General features: G+C 38.7%; 1 protein-coding gene across 1 annotated transcript in view; it reads left to right on the top strand.

Moving 5' to 3' along the window:
* trps1 (trichorhinophalangeal syndrome I) overlaps nt 1-23,284 on the top strand; it is a 131,515-nt gene that overhangs the window by 51,876 nt on the left and 56,355 nt on the right. Inside the window, exons 3-8 of the mRNA XM_037692981.1 lie at nt 11,246-11,461; nt 13,877-13,986; nt 19,216-19,822; nt 19,904-20,118; nt 20,770-20,980; nt 21,124-21,361. Of these exons, the coding sequence (XP_037548909.1) occupies nt 11,246-11,461; nt 13,877-13,986; nt 19,216-19,822; nt 19,904-20,118; nt 20,770-20,980; nt 21,124-21,361 (1,597 nt within the window). The remainder of the gene's footprint in view (nt 1-11,245; nt 11,462-13,876; nt 13,987-19,215; nt 19,823-19,903; nt 20,119-20,769; nt 20,981-21,123; nt 21,362-23,284) is intronic.

The following is a 23,284-nucleotide window of genomic DNA, read 5'->3' as shown; positions in this document are numbered from 1 at the left end:
CATCCATCCATCCATCCATCCATCCATCCATCCATCCATCCATCATCTTTTACCCACTTCTTCGTTTTCTTGTTGCGGGGGTCACTGTTGCTTATATCCAGCTATCACTGTGCGAGAGGCGAGGACATCCTGAACTGGTCTCCAGTCCATCACAGGGACACTTGGAGACAAACGAGACAAACAACCATTCACTCTCTCACTCACACCTAAGGACAGTTTAGTTACCAATCAGCCTAACATGCATGCTTTTGGTCTGTGGGAGGAAACCACAGTACACGGAGAAAACCCACACATGCACAAAGAGAACATGCAAACTCCACCCAGACAGGCCCCAGGCCGAGATTTGAACCTGTGACTTTCTCATGAGAGGCAACAGCTCTACCAACTGCACCACTGTGCTGCCCTCTAAATATTTTAAACTAAATCTTAACTGGCTACTTGAGACCTTTGACTAAAACCAAGTAAAATTTCCTTCAGAAAAACCAAGTAACCTGTTTTTGCAGTCCTCTCACCCACCCGTGGACTGACGCACACCCTTGAAAATAAAATTTTATAGACCGTGATGTATTCTTGTTAAGCTTTCATGTTTACCTTTGCGGGTAAAAACAGCGATGTTGTGTCTTGCTCCGCAGGTCACAGTGTGACGTGATGGTTGAGTTGGCCGTCTGTCACTTGTAACGTTCACTGTTTTAGTCGTGATATGTGGTGTTAATTGAGCGTGAAAGCACAAATCCAGTCTATGTTGTATTTCATTTTGTAGTTCGGTCAAAGGTATTTGTTGAAGTGTTATCTCTCTTGGTTGTTTTACAGAAACAGCAGTTTAAATCCCAAAATGCTCAGGTGATAATTACTGTACGAGGATAGATGAGTCTCCTTGGGAATATTAGACATACACAACAATGCTCACATGACTCTGTGTGATGTAAAGCTATTCAAGGTCAATGTTGGCCTTTAATGTTTTAATAAAGTTTATGTGGACACGTCCAGCTCCATATTTAAGCTATATAAGATAAGGCTTCTCTTATTTTTCTCATAATATTTTGGTTTTGTTCAATTTGTCTGCATATAGATGGTTTAACAACTCACAATTACCGTGTTTTATATTATGAGAGAAAACAAAGTGTAGCAGGATACGCTTATTTGTTAATAAATTATGAGCTTTTATGTGTAATTTTTCTATTCTTGGTTGCTAATCAAAGTCTGGAGAAATGACCTCTGACCTTAACTTAGTGTGAGCCACAGTAATCATGAATGGGTCCAGTACAGGTCAAATGTGCATCACTCCACCTGGAACACAAGATCCTGCTCCTCACAAGTGATGAATAAATAAACAGTTGCTGAAAAGACACTTGCAAATATTAATGTTGAGATTACAGCAATTTAAAACAAGTCAGTGAAACGACACGTAATCTAATATTTCTTGACCTTTGACTCCTCTGAGGATCAGCAAACATACGCATGCTTTTTTAAAAACGTATTTCTTCTAAATGTATTCAAAGTAGCAGATGACTGTGGAGTGAACCATTTGACTTGGTCTGTGAAAATGTTTTACATGTTTTAAGGATCTAAACTAAAATTCAGTCACAGAATAGCTGAGTGAGTTCACTTTGTATGAATAGTCCAATGTGGATCTGGAGTTGCTAAATTTTAAAATACTAAAAACAAACTCAATATTGACGCTATTTGGAAAAAAAACTGTAATTTAAGGAGTTAATCTATTTAAAATAAACTGCTCCAGGCTAATTTATCACATTTTACATTGGCAAAAATGAGCATTAAACTTTTAGTATCAATTGATTTCTGGCTAGTAGTTTTTTAGGTAACTCTGTATAAGAGACAAAACCCCAGAAGCCATGGTCTGACAAAAAATACTATATAAAGACACATTTAAAAGACTGAACAAACTCAGTTTAATTGAAAAGTGTGTTAATGCTTTTTTTATTTTTTTTATTGCAAAATCTTTATCAAGCATATACGTTTATGTAACACATAATGCTTCATTTCCTGTTTAAATTGATTATATTATTTACCTTTTTAAGTTTGTGATGATTTATTTAGGCAAGACTGTGTAATTGATATTAAAAAATCACAGTGTCCATAAAATATTTGGTATATGCATGTCAGATTGCTCAATAATTCATGTATCACCAAGTGGAGCGATTTGTAAAACACAAGCTGCCCAAAACGAGAAATTTACCTTTTTCTTTTTAGGTAGCAGTTAACGGAGAGGCTTTTTAAAAAAATTTTGTTGGGTGGGTGGCAAGTGTGTTGAAAAGAGCGTCTTAACTTAAAAAGCATTGTTGGGCACTAGGTCACTACTTGAAACTATATAATTATTAATTAATTAAATAAAGGTTGAATTAACTAGACTTTAAGTATTTAAAAATAACCGTTCTTTGGTGAAAACTCAACTTTTAAACATTAAAACTTTACAAAAAGTGCTGAGGTTTTAATTGTTGTTCTTTAAGGTTTTTGCCAACTGAAAAAAACAAAATCAGACATAAATAAATAAACAAATAAATAAACTAAGACTAACCTGTATAAATAAAGGTTGAATGAATGGATGTCAGCTGTAGGCAAAGTCCACAAACTTCTTTTGCTGCACCACCGTCCAAATATTTTTCTATAAAAAAGTAATGATCTGAGGTAAAGTGTGAACAGCACTTTATTTGTTTCTTTGCTTGGATTCCTATAAACATTTGGTCATGTGACAAATTAATTAAAATACAGCACCTGGGGGGGGGGGGGGGGGTAATTCACTTGACATTTTCACAATTCGCTGCCATCAGATTAACGGAAAGCTCCAAGAGTTTAGAAGTGTCTTAACCAGTTGAGTGTACAGGCACGGTATCTCGCATGTTCGGAGAACACAGAAGAGAAGAGCGAAGCAAGAAGAAAAGATTGAGGAGACGACAGCCGTGAGGGAGGAATATGGAGAGATTAATTGAGACAGTGCAAGATGAAAGATGGACAGATAGAGGATTGGAGAGCAGAGAGGTGTGTTCACGGTATTAGCTTGTGTGTGTGTATCAAATATCCATTTAGAGAGTGAGGGAGAAGAGGGAGGGAGGCTCATAATGAGAGAAAGCTATTGAAATATGAACGTCTGATTAAGTTTGACATTTAAGATGACATATTTTGCATGCTGTTAGCCCATTACAAATGAGTCCTACGCTCTTGGAATGTGTTCCTGCACGTGAGTCAGTGTGTGCGTGTGTGTGATGTGCTTGATGCATGGCAGAAAAGAACCGGGCCCCTGGTTAAGAGCATATGATTTGTGTGTGTTAGAATCCTGGCATTGATTAGAGGCCTAGTCAACAGAAAGCTTCTGGTTTTAAAATGGCAGGTGGGCTTTTTTCCTCCTGTTTCTCACCAAAACCTTCGTCCTCGTTTAATTTAGACTGCCGCCTCCGTGAAATCATTTCCAAGCTGTGCCCAGTCTCTTCCACAGCTGTACTTCTCCCCAGTTTTCTCAGAAAGACCAGGCATCCAGGTCTCTGAGCTCAACAGAACATGGTGCAGTTGTAGTGATTTTCCATTATTGCCCCTACACTCTAAATAAGGCTCAGTTTCACAGCCTAATCGGTTTTGTCTGCATGGGTCACATGCATGCTTTGAATGTTTTTTCAGCTGCTTGTTTTGCCGAAAGACAACTCAAAACTACAGGTTCTTTTTGACTGACTGTTTTTTTTAACTCTCCAGGCGAGACAATTTTAAATAGTTTTATGTAAATGAAGGAATGTTCAGGATTGCATTTGTACAGCTGGTTTCTTGAAGGAAACCTTTATGGATAGTAACTTCTAAATATAAGTCAAGTAGTAAAAACATAAAGGTGTTTTGTTGTGGCCTTGTTAAAGTCATCCAGTCTAATTATGATACAGGAAATAAACTGGTGCTGCTTTCAACCAATAAAGAGAACCAGAGCCACAGTTTGACCCAATCAGAGCAGATCAGGGCGGGTTCACAGTGAGCCCAGGTGAGAGAAGCGGAGAGAAACTACAGGTGAAAGCTCACCTGCAACTAAGGAGGACATACTACTACCCTAACAGTACCCCCCCCCCCCCCCCCACCCCATTAAGGTGATGGCACATGTAATAAAGTATTAAATGTCTACATACACTGCCTGGCACCCAAAAAGCTGCCACCTGGATTTAACTAAGCAAATAGGTGCGAGCCTCCTCTTGGATAATTACTGTGTGGGCGATTATCTTTCAGTTGGCAACAAGTTATTTAACCCCATTTAGTTTTTGTGAATAAAGGATATTATTACTATTAAGTAGTTTCATTTTGCCAACTGAATAATAGAGGCTTTATTTTGGATGCTGGTGGAGCTTCAGGTTGTGGAGCTCCTCTTCAGCGATTGGTCCTGGGGTTCATGCACGCTCTAATCATTAGAGCTTCCTGGAAGCTGATTGGCTTACCTGCACCCCCTTTGTAAATATACACACCCTGTTTTTTGACTTTTGCCACAACTTCTTCAGACTCTTTGAACATATGACTTGTTATAGCATTAAACAAATCACCACAAAGGATATGCTCTTGTTTAATTCTTGAGTCCACCATTATTTCAGAAAATCCACCACACCTCTCATCTTCACATCAACATACAGTTGATTCACGTTGCTCATTGTCAAAGCCTTTTCTTTGTGCATTCAAATCGTAGGACCACGTGTGAAAATTTAATTGTGTGACTTCAGCCAACCTGCAGCTTCACTCTGGTTTGTAGATATTGAAAGCACCAATTATTATTTTTCAGGTTGTCTGAGGAATTAGCAACTCAAAGCCTGACCTGATGCCTGCGCCATGAACAAATTAGGCCCAAAATGGGCTGGAAATGAAGGATTTATGTTTTTTCTTTGTTTGTTTTTTTATGGTTTAGCAGTAACTTTGAAGTGAGTTGTAGTGTATGAAATGCCCCAATCTCGTTTGAATACCTCAGATATTCGAAGAGCTTTTAAAGATGAAGATAGTAAACTTTTACAGAGATGCTTCTTATTGTGTGGAGCTTTTTCATTGACCTTCTTGTGCACGTTATTCCTTTGCATTTTTCTTTTCTTTCAGCCCATTACAAAACCAAACTAGCATTTAAAATAATAAAATGTATTAGGTTTTTCCAGTCGGAAACCGTTGCTCTTCTGTTAACTTGTTTCTTTTTACGTCATTCCCACAAACAAATGGTTTCTATTCTAGTCAGAATTCTTCTAACTCCCCACTTCCTTGCATTCTTAATCCCCCCACCCCCCCCAATATGGACGAAGATGGAGAGGAAAACCATGAACACAAAGAATGACACAAACTGAGAAACTTCAGTAAAAGCTAGACCCTGCCTGGAGCGCCATTTCTTCATATATTGCTCATTAATCCTTAGTTTATGAAAGAAAGCGAGACTAACTACTGCGGTCCCACGAGGAGGGGAAGAGCAGCAATGTCTGGAGGCAGAGGGAGCGTGAGGATGTGCTGCGAGTCTGTATCAGACCCATCCATTACTGGGACTCAATAATATGCATTTAGGAGAATTAGCTTGGAGTCATTGGATGAAGTGGTAGAGATGTGCAGGTAATCTGCTTTTCTTCATTAATGACATCTAACATTGTCTGAATGAGAAAAACCTGCTCCAGTTTTATTGAGGCTGCATGAATTTTAATGTTCTGCTGGATTCACTTCATGATCCGGCACACGTAGTGCGGTTCAGCTGGAGTTAAAGGTGTCTGATAACACAGTTCAAACTGCACACACTGGATAGACCTCTTTAAATGGAAAACAAATGGCAGCATTTTGTGAGGGGGAAGCCATTTAATTAGCTTATTGGATGAAAAATGGTGTTCAGTGAAGTTCAGCTTTCACGTGCACAAGTTTGTTTTTATTTTAATAAAAGCACTAGATGGTTTCAAATGCAAGTAAACAAAGTAGTTTGCGTCATCAGGCCGGGTTGAGGGGACAAAAAGGATACAATATTAAACAATAAACTCTGCACGTTGATCAACCATTAACTTGAGATAGGAACACACACCAAAGTCACAGATACCTGACCGAAAAGAACTGGGAAAGAAAAAGGCTAATTACCTGGAGAGTAGGGCTGAACGATTGTGGAAAATATTCTACTTGCGATTTTTTTACCTCAATATTGTGATTGCGATTTACTATGAGATTATTTTTCATTGTCTTCTTCTCATGTATTGTTCAACAAACACAAGTAATAAATAAATCTGTTTCAGTTGCAAAAAACTCCTCTGTTTTCACTTCCACTGCAACTCTGTCTCTGTATTTTTTGTGTAACTCCGTGTTAGCAACTTGACTAAAATGTGTGAGCGAGGGCATTCTGTACCGCTTATCCATCGTGTTTACCAAAGCCGTAAACCCAGGCTTATATTAATGGGCATCATGTCTTTTGCTATGAACTCCGTTATTGCTCGAGTTATTTCCACGTGTCGTTTCAAATGATGTTAATACGTAGTAATACTTTCAAACAGTTCGGTCAGTGATCCCTGTCGGCTGCAAGTGGTCGTTGGCGTTCTAGCCATGCAACCATCGTAAATGGCTTTGTGGTGTTTTTTAAGTGTTGATAAAGATTTGTGGTCTCACTTCTAGAGGTAGCAACAACAGCAAGGCAGTTCTGCACAATACATGTTGTTGTTCAACGTCTTATTTTTTATAGCCAAAGCCAAGCCTGACGCCATTGCGCAACCGGTTCAAGCACAGTGTTGACTTCTCTCACTCCCTGCTCTGCTTTGCTCCGCTCACACGCAAGTCACGTAATCAGATCACGCGACCAGTCAAATTGCTGCCTTCGCGATTAGAAAATCTCGTTTTATCATATTGTGATATTATCGCCAATGCAGTTAATTGTTCAGCCCTACTGGAGAGACATATGAAGGTAACTAGATGCTGTAGCGGCTTACATATACGCTGTGGGAGTAGAGGAACACTGTTCACCACATTATAGGATGTCTCTGTGTAGCTTTCACTCTGTTTACATTTTACCAAGTCAAGGGTTTCAGTAACTTTGTGTGTGCGCACAAGTTGTTGTACATTTTATTCCTGGCTCAGATGCACTAAGAGTTCAACTTTGTTACATCTCAGCCTGTTAGGTGGTAAAATAATCTGTTTATTTGTGAACTGTCTGCTTTTAAAAGAAAAGGAGGAAAATAAAGTTTTGAGTGATTTCTCACCTCAGATTTTGTTCTTTTGGACTCAGGGTGATAAGCTGTATACATTTTGATAATCACACATCTCCTCATGCAGTATTTACTAAAAACAAGTGTTTTTTTATGACTACAAACTTGTTTTTACTACTACCTTTTAAGTCTGGGTTTATTGTTGCGTGTGACCCTGGCACATAGAGATGACCAAGTTCGCTTCACACAATCCTCACAGTTCAGCAGAGGGTCGAGCGAGTGAAGCAGCATAAATAACGTCTGAAGTTTAAAGCAGAATCTGCACCTCTTAAACCCAAACTGGTTCAAAACGACTGACATCAAATATTTACTGGTGTAAACTCCTCACTTGTAAAGTTATTCAAAATTTTAGTAACTAAAAATAATTGTTGGCAATCTGAGTTGCTAAAAAAAATAAAAAAAATTTAGTATCTCTTAGTCTTTTTTGAAAAACATTCCTAACTTTTAAGAGTCAAACCATTTTGTTTAACACCAACTCAACACAATAAACTCTTAAAATTGTCTATTTGATGAAACAGTTTTGTTCCATCTCCAACGAGGTTCCCTAATTCACTATCTTTACAGTATTGTTCTGATTCCTACAATTCTCCTGTTGCTGGACCTTCATGCAGCTGTCCTGAGAAGATTATTGGCAATTTCAGATAAAAGCCTCCCCAAGTGTTGGATGTAATTGCAGCTGATGGAAATGATTAACTGTCACATTTGTCTTCAGTGTGGTATTGAGGCTATTGCGGTGTAAAGGGTCTAATTGTAGCTAGTAGCAGAAGTTGTTATGCAGCATCTCGTAGTGGGTTACACCTAATTGTAGTTGATAGTAATGGTTCCAGCCTGTGTACACAGCCTGGAGCAGAGAAAAGCCGGACTTTGACATCGAGGAGCACAGATGCAAATCGCATTGTGCCATTTTTTTTAACATTCAGCCTCTTGCTCTTATGCAGCCGCACCCTAAGTATTCCAAAAAAAAAAAAAAAAGTGAAGTTGTTGTAAATAAATATTGTATAACACTAATACTATTACCAGTTTCCTGTTGTATCGATTTCACGCTCCACTGAAATCATTCATAAATGTAATTATTGCCGTCATTATTGCTTTTATGAACTTTCTAAGACGTGGCTGCACTTGAGACAGATTGAAACACAGCTCCGTCTGTCAGAGCCTCGAAGGTCGGGATTTTAGCCTCGCTGCTTCACCACAGCAATCTGTAGTTTTCCACTGTGTGTGTGTGTGTGTGAATGATGATTTCTGACTGGGTGTGGTGAACATCAGATGAGATTTTCCTCTGCTGCCTGCACTCACTCCCTGTGTCACACACACACACACACACACACACACAGAGTAAGCGAGTGCCAGGGCTGGTCTAGGCGTGGGCCCTTTCAGACATAAATTGCTTTATTTTAATAGTTGTATGGAAGGAAAAAAAGAGGGAAAGAAAATTGTAAAATCCTACAAAGGAGCTTTATTTTTTGGTTTGTTGTCCTTTTTAATCGGTCTGATCTGAAAACTGCTTCTCAGCTACATTCTTCTCTTCAGAAGACATGTATGTATATAGTACAGTTAGTATACGGATAGTTATGCATATAGTTCCTATGTACATAGTTTTGTTCCACCTCATGTACCACATGTGATGTGATTGACAAAAATCCTTGAATCCTTGAATTTGTTTGATTGTCTCCTGCTTAAAATGTTTTCAGGTTGCTATCAGTAAATAACAGTAAGCATTTGTCTCTCATATCGCTGCACACGCACCATCTCCTCCAAATGGATCATCAAATATGCATTACGCAAAAACGCACGTTTGCCTTTTCCCCCCTCTTGTATTGCATTGATCTAAAAATCAGTTCTGGCGTCTATTGGAGTAAGTTTACGACCAGACTCACGGACACGAACGCAGCACAGGGGTCAACGAGTTGACGATGTTTTCGTGGCGAATGACCATGAATAAAAACACAAGCACTCGCTAAGAGCACACGCAGAATCGCTGTCACGACTGTTGCGAGCAGCGCAACCACAGTTGTTTTCTTCTTGAACAAAAGGAAGATTATTGTTTAACGTGGAACATATGAGAGGTTGTTTGGTTTTTAAAAATGATTAAGGAAAGAGGCAGAGAGGGGGGAACCAGCCAGGGAGGGCAAGAACAAAAAGAACAGCTATTGCTCAAACTGTTGTAGCAATTAATCTTGCATGTGAAAGATAATGAAACGATGGACTAATATGGATAAAGAAACTGCTTTGAAATGCATTTCAAACTTACCTCTCCTATTTGTAAGCAGAAGAACAAGAAAAACTTAAGAGATAGAAAAAATAAGTACAGTAGTCCCTTGATTATCGTGGGGGTTACGTTCCAGACACCACTGCGATAGGTGAAAAACCACGAAGTAGGGATGTTATTTTATTTTAGTATTGATATATATTTTAAGGCTTTTTAAACCCTTCCCACACTCTTGCAATGTTAACTCTTAAACCTACGTAATTTTAACAACATACATATATGTACTGTTCAGTACTGCAAAATTGTACATGGGTACGCACTAGTGAAGATACTATGAGTCCATTTTCAGGATTATTTGCAACTTTCCTGCCAGTTCTGTGATATGAATAGATAGATTGTTACTTTTGACTTTGCGTTGCAAAACTATCTTTACCGAATCTGTTTCTCCGCTAGCGTTTGCTCCCTCCATTGCTGTTCTTTGAATTTCGGCAGAATGCAGCGGCCGGAAGCGCTTTTGGCTTCTGGGCCATGTAGTTCTTTTGACTTGGGTTACGGTGTAGGCTTATTGAAAGAAAACTATTATTATTATTATTATTATTATTATTATTATTAACCTTTATTTTTATTAACCTTTATTTAACCAGGCAAATCCCATTGAGATCACAGATCTCTTTTGCAAGGGAGACCTGAAGGCAGCCTAACATGCATGTTTTTTGGTCTGTGGGAAGAAACGGGAGTACCCGGAGAAAACCCACGCAAGCACGAGAAGAACATGCAAACTCCACACAGAAAGACCCCAGGTCCAACCGTGGATTGAACCCAGGACCTTCTTGCTGTGAGGCAACAGTGCTAACCACTGAGCCGGTGTGCTGCCACTACAAGCTACAAAATGGAGGCTCCTGCCCGACATTTTTTTGTTTTTGTTTTTTGTCCTATTGGTTGGTTCCCGCTCCCGTTAACTTTTTGTCCCGTGCCGTCCCAATCACTTGAGTAATATTAAAGTAGACAATTGTGTGTCGTTTACAATCTGATGTTGAAAACCCACGACAGAGTGAGTCTACGAATGCTGAACTGTGACGTATCGCGGGACCACTGTACCTAGTGAAAGTGAAATGGGGTATAGAGAAAGAAAAGCAGACACAACGAGAGAAAAACAAACGAGCGCAAACCAAAAGACTCGAGGTGAGGCAAGCCGAGAGAGTGAGGCGAGAAAGGAAGAGTTTTCGAGCTTGAAAACCAACGAAGATCTACTGGAAAGACATGCAGGGAATAGAAATGTGGATCGCTGAAGGGGATGAATTGTCGTCTGCACCCTCGTTCATCCATCTTTCTGATATGGGGTGTTTCGGCTTGATGTGGTTGTATGTTGGCCTCCCTGCTTCTGTCGCCCTCCCGTGTCTCCCCCTCTCTCTCTCTCAGCGCGCCTCACCCTCCGAGCCCTCGCCGTCTCAGTTCTCTGATATGGTTTTTCGTTTTGATGTGGTCTTGTGCTGGAGATTCTCACGGATGGTTTCCATAACGATTAAACCAAAAAAATCTCACATCATGTATGTGTATGAGATCCATCTCCACATACACACACGAACACACAACCCTGGAAAATATCTCACAGCTGACATGTTTCTCATTTGTTGTGTCTGTTTTTGCTTTGAAGGGGTTTGTGGTTGAGGATCATCACAGATTTCAGCCTTCATAGAAGTTTATAAAGTAAAATAGTCTGTCTACACAATGTACATAAAACAAAATGTTTATCCTTTAAGGCTCCTCATTGGGAGACTTTTGCTCTTTCCACATTTCTGGTTGAACCTAGTTTATACAACTGAACTTTTAATAGCATGGTTTTTCTGTCTTATGGTTTTAGACATGGTGAGGAAGAAGAATCCCCCTATCAGGAGTGTTGGAGGTGAAGAGGAGGAGGAGGAAGAGGGGAAGAACCCAACGGGAGAAGAAGAAGAGGAAGGAGAGGAGGAGGAGAGAGTGGGAGCAGAAGCCGATCGAATAAACCGACCCTCAGAACCGGAATCCTCTGAACGGATCCGAGGAGATGAGGAGAAGGACGAGGAGGAGGAGGCAGAGAGTGAGTGCATCTCCTCGTTCGCCTCCCCCTCCTCTGAGAAGCGAGTGGGGAGGACAGGAGGGGTAAGGGCAAAACAAGTAGGAGCAACGTCGGCCAAGAGGCTTGAAAGCCAGTTGGAGCCTGACGACGGAGAGGAGGGGGAAAGGAGCCATAGTGACAGAGGGGAGGCAGATTGTCTCACCCTTCCTCTCACCTCGACCCCCCAACTTCTTCCCAGACAGGAAGGAAGGGAGGAGTCGGCAAACGACACCCCTCCGCTATCATCCAGCCCCTCTCCGAAACTCCAGGACTTCAAGTGCAACGTGTGCGGTTACGGTTACTACGGCAACGACCCTGCTGACCTGGTGAAGCACTTTAGGAAGTATCACCTGGGTCTGCATAACCGCACACGGCAGGATGCGGCGCTTGACACACAGATCCTGGCCCTCCATAACATGGCCCCCCAACTTACAAACTTAGGTAACTCCTACTGTCCTTGTAAAGTGTGCTTCTGACCTATTTCCCATCAGCTGGTTCAAACTAGGGGTTGAACAACTATATATATTTTAAATTTGACATTGACATGATAATAGTCGAGTCAACATCGAATAGTTGATGACGTCACAGGAACTCAAGATGCTAAAAAAAAATTGCAGAACAACATAATTTATTATTTATAAAAAAAGAACAACAAAACATCAAGAGCATAAATTTATGTACCTACCATTTATCATACTGCAAATAAGTAACAGGAAAACCAAAACTATTATTAAGCCGCAAAAGTTGGTTTTATTTTATTTAATCCACTAAATAAAATAAACCACTGCAGCAGTGGTGGCGGTGGTAGATTCTCCACCAGTGATGGTGTGAGGTGGATTCTCCAGTGGAGCGTACCCGTTTTTTGTTTTGTTTTATTTACTGGATAAAATAAAATAAAGAGAAAAACTATCCACCACCGGCTGTGGTTCGTAGTGGTGGATTCTCCAGTGGAGCGCACCCCCCTTTTTTTTAAACAATTTTATTTACTGGATTAAATAATATAAAAATAAAAACTATCCACCACCGTGGTGGTGGGTTCTCCACCGGCGGTGGTGTTTGGTGCACAGGCCGTGGTGGATTCTCCGGTGGAGCGTACCCCTGTTTTTAAAAATTTATTTTATTTAGTGGATAAAATAAAAATAAAAACTATCCACCACTGGCGGTGGTTCGTAGTGGTGGATTCTCTGGTGGAGCGCACCCCTGTTGTATTTTTTAGATTTGTATTTAATGGATTAAATAAAATAAAACTAAAAGCAACATCATCTTTAGTGAAATACTTCCACACTGTTGATGAATTTCTACCTATTTGAGAAGACATTTACCTGCTCCTCGCCTTCCATTCTTGGAAGAATCCGTTTTGTATCCAGCGTCCCGGTGCTCATCACGTGACACATGACACAATCACTGACTGCAACTAGTCGACGTGATGTTTAAAAACTCACAAGATGCCCTAGAATTGATTAGTCGACTAGTCATTTCAACCCCTAGTTCAAACCCAGAACCTTTCTACCAAGAAGTGTTTTTTTTATTTTTTATTTTAATTCAGCCTTGGTAAAATGCACTAATAAAGAAAAAACAGACTGTCAGATTAAAATTTTTTTTTTTTTTTACATCAGTCCCTGGTCGTTACACCAAATTGTTTCCTAACGGTGCTTTTCCAGTTGGTGTGCTGTGTTTTGGGTCAACACCTTCTGCCCACCCCCTCTGTAAAAAATAAATAAATAAGTAAAGCAACTCAGAGCCTCCAAGAAATGTGCTGTCCTTGTATTTTATTTTGAAATGAGTATAAAGTAGAAACTATGGTTATGGGTGAGCTCAACTGTACTATTAGAATCAGGACACCCCCACATGTTGAAAATGAAGGTATGTAAAGACGCACAGACATCAGACTTAGCAGCTGTGAATGTGTACCTTTAGAGGGGGTTGGGGTAGATGTGGTAGATAGATATTAAAAAAAAATTGAAATAAAATATTTCTGACCAATTCAAAAAGTGTTTTGGGAAGATAATAATAAAAAAAAAAGCCCATCCTAGTAGAGAACTAAAAAAAATAACATAATTCATATTCAGATGGCCTTAGTCTGTTTTTCAATGTAATCTGTTACATTTTTAATTAAGTAAATGTAAACACTTCTTTATAGTTTTTATAGTCTACATAAACCTATACGCTGAGTTTCGTATCTCATCACTCACAAGAAAACTCATGAGGCTCTTCACTATTATACCTTTACCCTACAATCATTATACCACTTTGCTTTGGGTTACCTGAAACAACAATTTATGAGTTTTAGATCAGAAAGATTTCCTACCTTGTCGTCACTTGTCTTCAGCTTGTTTTGCATGAGCTACTTTGATGCGTTTCCACCAGTTTAACCTCTTTTTGTGTTTCTGATGTTAGACTTACAGACTGGACAGCGAAGTCAAACCAAAGACTTGGGGAAGACGAGAGCCGACGCTCAGACGCCGCAGCAAAGGACAGTCATGATGAACGGCACTTACGACATACAGGTAAGCACTGGACGTAAAGACGCGTTGTTCCCATCTGTTGTCCATTCGTCTATGGAAATACACGCCTGTGTGGACCTAAAGTCATCTGTGCATGCAAATAGGAATCAAAACCTACAGCTGAGTAAGGTGTAAGCTGCTTTGAAAAGAAATATGATAGTTAAATTATTAACATCTAGCTCTGAAAAGCAAGACAAATAACCACTGGTTCATAAAAACTTTGAGTCTTAACATGTTTTTGTTTTTTAAAGGCCTGCTCTGATTGTGCTGATGCCTTCTTAGTTAAAGTACAGTTTGACGCTCATAAAAATCATCAGTCCTGTGAGAGTAACTTACGTACATTTGCTGTCCCCTTATTTGTTATATATACAATTAAGAGGACCTCGTTTGCATATTTGGTGAACATCACCCAGTCAGCATAGACGGACAGCAGCTATAAAAATAAAGGCGTTAGCTTGCAGGCAAACAAGCAATTAATTAATTAAGGAAATGCATATATACATGCACAAGTCTCAAGAAGTAGCCACAAGAAAATAGGTTTATTTGCAGGATTTTTTTTATATTTTTTTTTAGGAATTATAGTTTAATGTATAAGTTGCACATCTTGGCTAGATTATATATATATCTAAGGTTATAACACTGGTTTTATAAGCAATAATCTTATAATCTATAAAAGTCAAACCGAGTCAAACTATTTGTTTAAAGTATGCTTACCGGTACATCTGGTTATTATCAAAACTGACGTTCAGACGCTGATTGATTTTGTTACAGCTCAGTTTGTGAAGTTCGACTCATAGCGGAACACTAAAAGTTACGAGCGAGAGCAAGCTGCAGCTGAGTTGTTACATTCAAAGTGTGTTTTCTGAATAGTGAGCATTGTGCTGAGAGTTATAAAATGTAACAGACTGACGGATGGATTGAAACAGACGAGCAGGGCACCTGGCAGACCGACTTCACATATGTATACATGCAGAGCACACGCATGATGTCTGCTTCCCAAACCCCCCTCACACATACATTACTGGAACAGGTTTTTTTATATTTAAACGTGCTTTATTTCTCAGAAAATGTAGCATAATGACAGGAAGGTTGTGTTTTCATCTACATTTAAAAACGCTAACAAAGGCATGCTTTAAAAAAGTTTGTAGTTTTCACTTGCAGTCTAGACGTCAATCATTTACGTGTTAAATCTGTCGATTTTTGTTGGATTCATCCCCGTTTGAATCAACAGCTGTAGACTTGGTCACAAGAAAAACGTGTTACTTCCACGCAACGCTGATTTTGCTTTTCCAAACTAGTAATAAAGATTAAAAGCATCAGACAAAAACTTCAAAAATGTTTGCTACATTTGCCACAAAAGAGACATTTTCATCACAAGGATTACGCCTTGTGTTAGCTTGCTATGATACTTTTAACAGTCCGAGTCCAGTTTAGCAGAAGCTTTTGAGTTTTTGGATTTTGAATTTGCAAACGAGTTTTTACATATCCCTGTTACATGCGTCTAAGATGAAGTAAAATGTTTCTTTTCTAAGTTATTACTTTAGTTTGTGTTATAGAACTCTATTATATTCCATCTTTAGATGTTTTTGCTCTAATATCAAGTCATTTGTTCTGGGTTAGTCCGTGTATTTTTGTCGAATAGGAGTTAGACCATTTGATCTCTCAGTTGATTAATTAGACCAATTATTGTCATTAAAAAAGAAAACATCTGCATTGGCATACTGCACTGATTAACAGGCAGGCACATCTGCGGGCAGCACAGTGTTGTAATCCCCCCTTTGTGCCAATCAGTGATTCTTGTGATGGTGTTTTTTTTTGGGCTCAACACTGCAGACCCCCAGAGGAAGTTCACCAGAATATAATGCTGAACAATATCATATCTATCAGTAAAAACATTAAAGGCTTTAATTTATAAACAACTTGGATGGGTGCTTACACGATTTTAATCTCTCTGCTTTTCCTACTGTGTATTATTCAACCATTTTGTTAGCATTTAATCAAAATGTTTCTTTTTAGATTTTTATCAAAGCTCATGCTCAATAATTCAGGTAAAAAAATCCAACAAAGTTCAGTCAGGTCATCTGGACAGTTTCTTTTTTTCGTTGAGATGTTTCGTCCTTCATCCAAAGGACTTCATCAGTCCGAGGAGCCACAACAAATTTGGTCCCACAAGCAAAACACTCATACAGTGGACCAACCAGTTTGCTGGTAATAAGATGGTTTCTGGGGTCCGTCCTCTCCCCCGTCGACTCTTCTGAGGCAGCCATGGCCAAAGTGGTTTAAAACATCAACGTTCATGCTCAATAATCCAGGAAAAAAATCCATCAATCCTAAAAACCATCTTGTCACCATCAAACTGGTTGGTCCTCTATGTTAGTGTGCTGCTTGTGGGACTAAGTTTGTTGTGGCTTCTCAGACTGATGAAGTCCTTTGGATGAAGGACAAAACGTCTCAACAACAAAACAACAAAAGAAACCGTCCATATGACCTGATAGAACTTTGTTAGAGTTTAGTTTTTATATTTATTTATTTTTGTTATTATTGTATATTGCGATGCGTTTGAGTTATAAAGGCTGATTATCAATTCTCTAATAAACAAACCATTTTGGTTGACCTTTAATGTAAAGGTTGTCAAAAGCTAAATGCAAGTTCTACAACCACAATATCAAGTCAGCACAATTGTTGTTTTTTTAGCCCAAGTTAATTAGTAAGACTGTTGAATAACCATATTTTTACTCTTCAGGTAAAATTTCAGTTCTTGATGTATGCTAACTAACTTCTTTAATCATATTTATTAATTCCCCTAATTGCGTTTTTGTACATTAGGACTTTTCCAGGTTTGAACACATCTGAGTCAAATGTAATAACGTTGAATCTTTGTGAACACAAATCCTAAAGTTCTGTTTGAAGAATTCAGTAAGGATGATGATGATTTAACAGCACAAAGAGTAGTCAAGGAGTTGCTTTTTGTTTAAACCAGCAGCCTGTAAGGGCTGGAAGTAGTCTTAAAAAAGCTGCACACATGCACAGTCGTCAAAGCGTATTTGTAGACACACAGACGTGCAGAGTTTGAAACAGGAAAATCCAGTGGGCTTTAATTGTCATTATAAAGAAAAGTGAAAGTGTATATCTTTAAAGGAAAAAAAGAGAATGAAAGCGATCTCTATTCTTTCCATCTCTCACTCAATTTTTCTCTCTCCTGCCAGTAATTTGCTAAGACACAAATCCCTGACAACCAATGGGATCCTTAAAAATAAGCTTGAAGAGTGCTGTATGAAAAAAGAGAAGCGTAAGAAGCAGAATTAAAGATTAAGGAGGAAACAGAAGAAGGTACTGAAAGAAGCAGACAGGGAAGCTGCAGTTATAATCGACTGTTAGGGAGTCTAATGAAACAGCTGTCCAACATATTGAAGTCTTTTTTCCCTCTGTTCTTATATTTCGCTCGTCTTTGTCTCGTCTTCTCATTTTCTCTTTTGACTTTTATTTTGCTTTTCTGACTATTTAATCTGTTTTTCTCAAACTGCTCAATTTGCTTTTCATCCATCTCTCATGTCTTTCTGGTTTTTGATTTTATACACTTTTTTTCCTCAACTTGTCCTATTTGACCTTTACCTTTTCCATTTCTCTCTCCAATCTCCTGCTCGCCTTTCGGTCTTTCTGTCAGTTCTGCTCAGAGAAATGAATTGAGTTTGGGTCTTTACTAACTGGCTGCAGGATAATGTGGGATGTGATCACTAAAGTATTGCTGTTGTGAGATCATGTTTGATCCACAGGTTCCCAGATTCCCTTAATATTTTTTTGACTGACTTGACACAGCTCTAAGTTAGCGGCGCACAATACAGGCGCTAGCTAAATAGCTACATAAGTAGCTCAACGTTTCCCTCATGCTAAACCATCTCCACCCCCCCGCTCGAAAACTGTCGGTACAAACGGCGCACAACTCCCCCCCACCCCATTGACAAAACCCACAAAAAATATGAGCGCCCTGCCAAGGCAAGTAAACTAGGGGAAGCACTTAGCATTGTACTTAAAAATACCCTAGTCATCATCTGTTTCACTTTAAAAACTTTACGAACAGAAATTCAAATCCAATTTTTTTGTTCACATCCAGAAATTATTTTTATTTTCAGTCAAAGAATATGGGGGTGTGGTGGTGCAGGGGTGAGAGAATTGAATCTGTGATTGGAAGTTCACCAGTTCAAATCCCCTCACTGATCGTGACATCAAAAATGTGGGTGGGAAAGGTGAAGCAACTACATCTGCTGCCCCGGACGCCTTACATGGTAGTCCTCTACTCCACATGGTGGTCTGTGGTTGCATCAGGAAGTGCATCCGGCATAAAACTATTGTCAAATCCTCATGCGAGTTCACTCACTGTGGCAACCCCTAAACAAAGGTGCAGCCAAAAAATAAAAAAAATAATAAAATGTTTAAAACAATTGATCAAAGGAAATGGGGGAAACTAGACTGCTAGTCAAGGGCTCAGCATAATAATAATAAAACTAAAGGTGCATCTCAGTTTGCTCAGTAAGTAATGTAAAAACTGTACCTCAGATTCAGAGTGCCATAGTACTGCCTAATAGATACTATCCATCTGTTACAGTCAGGGTAACATTAAATTGTCTACATAAGAAAAACGATTTCATAAAGTACATTGTAGTTTATGAAGGTAAGTCACAGTTTTTTTTAATGGCTGGTTTTTGATTAAGTTATTTTAAAACTTGTACTCTGTGTAGAAACTGCAAATATAGTTTGTCTATTGTAGTGTCTAGCTCTGCTAATTACATTAACAGTATGCTCAAAACCCAAATTAAACTGCAACTAACAAGTATAATAACATTTGAGAGGTCTGTTAGTTTTTAAATAGTTCAAACATCGTGTTTGTTTGGTTTTAATGTCCTTTTACTAAAACTGAATTCCTCTAGGTTCCTTTTAAATGGAGGTAACTTCAATTAACACAGTTTGTACCTAAATAAAAATGAAAAACGTTATAATTTTTTGTCTCTTTATTTTGCCAGGTAAAGACATAAGTTCATTGTCATAAGTAGCATGCCTTAATATTTTTTATGAAGTGAAAACAGCTACTGGAAATGTGATTTGCTTTTAAAACTCACCAGTTAATGCTGCTTTCTAACTAATTTTTTAGCCGTGTTTGTGAATTATAGTAAAATAAATTATATAAACTGTGCTTTTGTCCTCTTTTCTGTTTTTTTTATTTTTTTTTTTTATCAGGTGACGTTAGGTGGCACGCTAATAGGAATTGGCCGCAAAACGTCTGATTGCCAAGGAAACACTAAGTACTTCCGCTGCAAGTTCTGCAACTTTACATACATGGGCAGTAATTCCTTGGACCTTGAACAGCATTTTTTGTCCTCACATCCCAACAAAGTCAAAAGTCCACCAACCACCCCGCTGCTGGCTGTCAATAACCTGTCAACGCACGACCACCAGTTAAAAGGTAGAAGTCAAATCTCAGATGGGGCCGAGCAAGTGGCAATACGAGCAGAGGATGACTCTTTGGTCGGGTACTTCATCCCAGTCAGGGGGTGTTCAGACTCACCGGGCTGGGCAGGGGAAACTAGAAGGGGAGCTGTAGGAGGATATTATTGGTGTAAATTCTGTAGCTGGAGTTGCGAGTGGTCTGAGGGTTCGGTGAAACTTTTAGAGCACTATGAGCAAAGACACAGAGTGGGCGCAGGTGGCGCTACAAGCCCCAAAAACTTGACTCTTGCTGGAACGGACAGAGAGAGGGAAAAAGGGGGACGAAAAGATGGAGGCGATCACATGGCATCCAAAGGACGTAAAGACCAGTTGTCCAACCCGTTCACCACCAGCCAAGGTAATAAAAAGGGAACAGCTAGTGGCAACATGTGGTAGCAAGCACATTGTTTGATTAAACTTCCCTGTAATTGGTTTCTAGGAGACTCAAACAGCAGTGATTCTGAAGCCGTTGTGACCAGCTATAACTGCCAGCTGTGCGATTTTCGTTACTCGATGGCGCACAGTGCGGATGTGATCATTGTGGCTCCATTGCTGCTGCACTACCAGCACAATCACTCCATCCATCGCTGCTGCATTCAACACTGCGCATACTGTCCTCAGGGCCTCTGCCAGCCACAGAAACACCTGGGGGAGGTAAGATAAAATTAATGTTTTGTTGTTGGTGTTTTCTTGGCAATTAGTTGGGACGTTGAAATACAATGTAAAATACGAACAAGTGTAAAGGTAATCGTTGCATTCCTTCTTTGTTCAAATTCCCTTGCTTTTTCCAATCTACCAAAGTACACTCCCTGCCCACCTTTATGCCGGCTGCCAAACAACACACTTGCAGCTGCAAACTGTAAAAGGATGATTAAAATTTTACAGTTTTTTAATAATACACTTTAATTGGGGCCAAGATGGGTAGAGGTAGGGCAGCCGACTTGGGACCAGAAAGTCGCGGTTCGACTCTCCGATATTTCCACATATCGGGGTGTCTCTGAGCAAGACACCTAATCCCCAATTGCTCCCCGGGCACTTACATAGCTATCCACTGCTCCACCTGGGTGTATCTCAGGTGTAATGGGTTAAATGCAGAGAACTAATTTTGTCATAGTATGGGAACAAACAATAATGACAACACATAGAACTTTACAGTACTTTAATTCCAGTTGCTAACTTTCAACATTTGATGTGCTTTAAAACATAACATACAAGCCCTATTTCCATCGACAACTAAAGCATCCAAACATCTAAACTCTACTATATCGTACTCATACTAAACTCCCTGCTCATTTGTTTCAACAGGTGTCCCACCCGTTTGCTTGTCGGAGGTCTACCTGTCCTAAATGCTGTTCAAAGTTTCCTCAGCTCACCAAACAGCAGGATGCCATCAGTTCCAAACCCGCCACCTCCACCTCACCGAGTGCGACCCCTCCTAACCCAAGAGGTGACCCTGGTGTGACTTCTAATTCAACCTTTCACCCCTCTAACCCAGCACATCCTGTTGTCACACAAGGTATTTAAAGGCATGGGTCACTGTGCTGAAAATGAATACCATTTCCTTTTTTTATTTATTTTTCTCTCCTAAACATGGCTGCAATCAATGTGTCTAAATCAAGGTTCTAATTTCGTTGGTCTTAATTTTTCCTGCCTTTTTAGGCGTCACCCACTTGTGCGATCAGTGCGCGTTTGCTACCACTGACATCGATGTGTTGCTGCAACACTATGAAGGCTGTCATACCCTGATCAACCTAAAGGGGGCAGCCCCACAGGTCAAGTCTGAGGAGGAAGGTGGGGGAGACAAGGACAGAGCGAGAGGAGCGGGAGAGAGGCAGTACTCGTGTACGAAGTGCAACTTTATCACAGAAGTGGAAGAAGAGCTTTTTAGACACTACAGGTGAGCAGATTGGAAAAAAAAAGTAGGATGTCTATTTTAATTTTGATATTTTTGATATATAGTGTAACTTGAGAGCAAAAATATAGAAGATGAAAGGATGGATTTTTTGTTAAAATAAAAGATGGTAAGAAAAGAAGAATGGTGGAGGGAAGAATGTTAAAGAACAGAGTGGAAAAGCTGAGTTAAAGGGGAGTTTTTACAACCCAGCTGTCTTTAACAAAATCTTAGCTCTGAATCTTGGAGTCCATATCAAATATAAATGAAATAAAGCCAGAAAGTTTCATACCACCAGTACAATCAATCAAAGCTAAAAGGATTCCAAAAACCCAACAAAATTTTGGATTTAATTATGGAGGGTTCAGAACAAAGAACCATGGTGTATTGAGGAGAATAAAGTCCCCGGCTGAAAGAAATTTCATCACTCTGTAATAACTCACATTTACTGAGATCACCATGGGCTTTTGTTCTAACTGAAAAATGGCATTGTATAGTTGTAATTAACATCAGTACCATTTTATTTTGTGCAAATAAACATGCATTTACCTGAGACAGTTCCCAAACTGTTAGCAACATTTCAGATGTTGCTATGTTTGATTACTGATTACTAAATTTCAGGTCTCTCTTGTAAATGAGTCCCCAAATGGGATTAACCACAGTCAGACCCTCTTTGGCTGGGTTCGAAAAAGATTCAACCAGGCACTAACAACCTCCATCTGCAAGACACACCCCTATTTCACATCACAGCTCCTAGAGTCAAGTAACAGTGACCCCTAAGTTTACTATGAGGTATCCTACATTAACAGTTGCTCTTTCTCTCTCTCTCTCAAACTGCTTTCATCTCTTTGACTTGAGTTGCAATTTAATGTCTATCCATGAAAAGGAAATGATTGGTGAGAAAGATGTTTACTGAGTATAGTTGGGTTTAATAATCACATGTAGAACGAGTGATATAAATTAAGACTGTCTGTGTGTTTAGAGATCATAACAGTGGCAAACTAAGGAAGGGCATCATTCTGTGTGTGTGCCTTCAGTATCATGACAGAGACCATTTCATTCTGCATCTGAACACATTTAAGACTCGTCACACAGTTTTGGTTTCCTAGTGCGTGCCTGAGTACAAATCAGTCCTTGTCACTTAACAGACCAGGTTTACTTTCATGTTTATAACATTTTCTCTCATTGGACCAACAGACTCTTTACAAAATAAAACAATGCAAAGTTAATGTTATGCTTTTATAAAACGGCTTCAATGGTTTATTTTGGAAGCACGGTGGCTCAGTTAGTAGAGCCGTTGCCTCTCAGTGAGAAGGTATATATATATATATATATGTATATATGTATATGTATATATATATGTATATGTGTATATGTATATGTATATATATATGTATATGTATATATATGTATATGTATATGTATATATGTATATGTATATATGTATATATATATATGTATATGTATATATGTATATATATATATGTATATGTATATATGTATATATGTATATGTATATATGTATATGTATATATATATATATGTATATGTGTATATGTATATGTGTATATGTATATGTATATGTATATATATATGTATATATATATATATGTATAGGTATATATATATATATGTATAGGTATATATATATATATATATATATATATATATATGTATATATGTATATGTATATATATATATGTATATGTATATATGTATATGTATATATGTATATGTATATATATATATATATGTATATATGTATATGTATATATGTATATGTATATATGTATATGTATATATGTATATGTATATATATATGTATATATGTATATCTATATATATATATGTATATATGTATATGTATATATATATATGTATATATGTATATGTATATATATATGTATATATGTATATGTATATATATAT

The sequence above is a fragment of the Nematolebias whitei genome, chromosome 19 (genome assembly GCF_014905685.2).
Source record: "Nematolebias whitei isolate Nwh7 chromosome 19, NemWhi1, whole genome shotgun sequence".
Lineage (NCBI taxonomy): Eukaryota > Metazoa > Chordata > Actinopteri > Cyprinodontiformes > Rivulidae > Nematolebias > Nematolebias whitei.
Note: the sequence above shows the minus strand (reverse complement) of the source record. Positions and strands in the feature narration are given on the sequence as shown.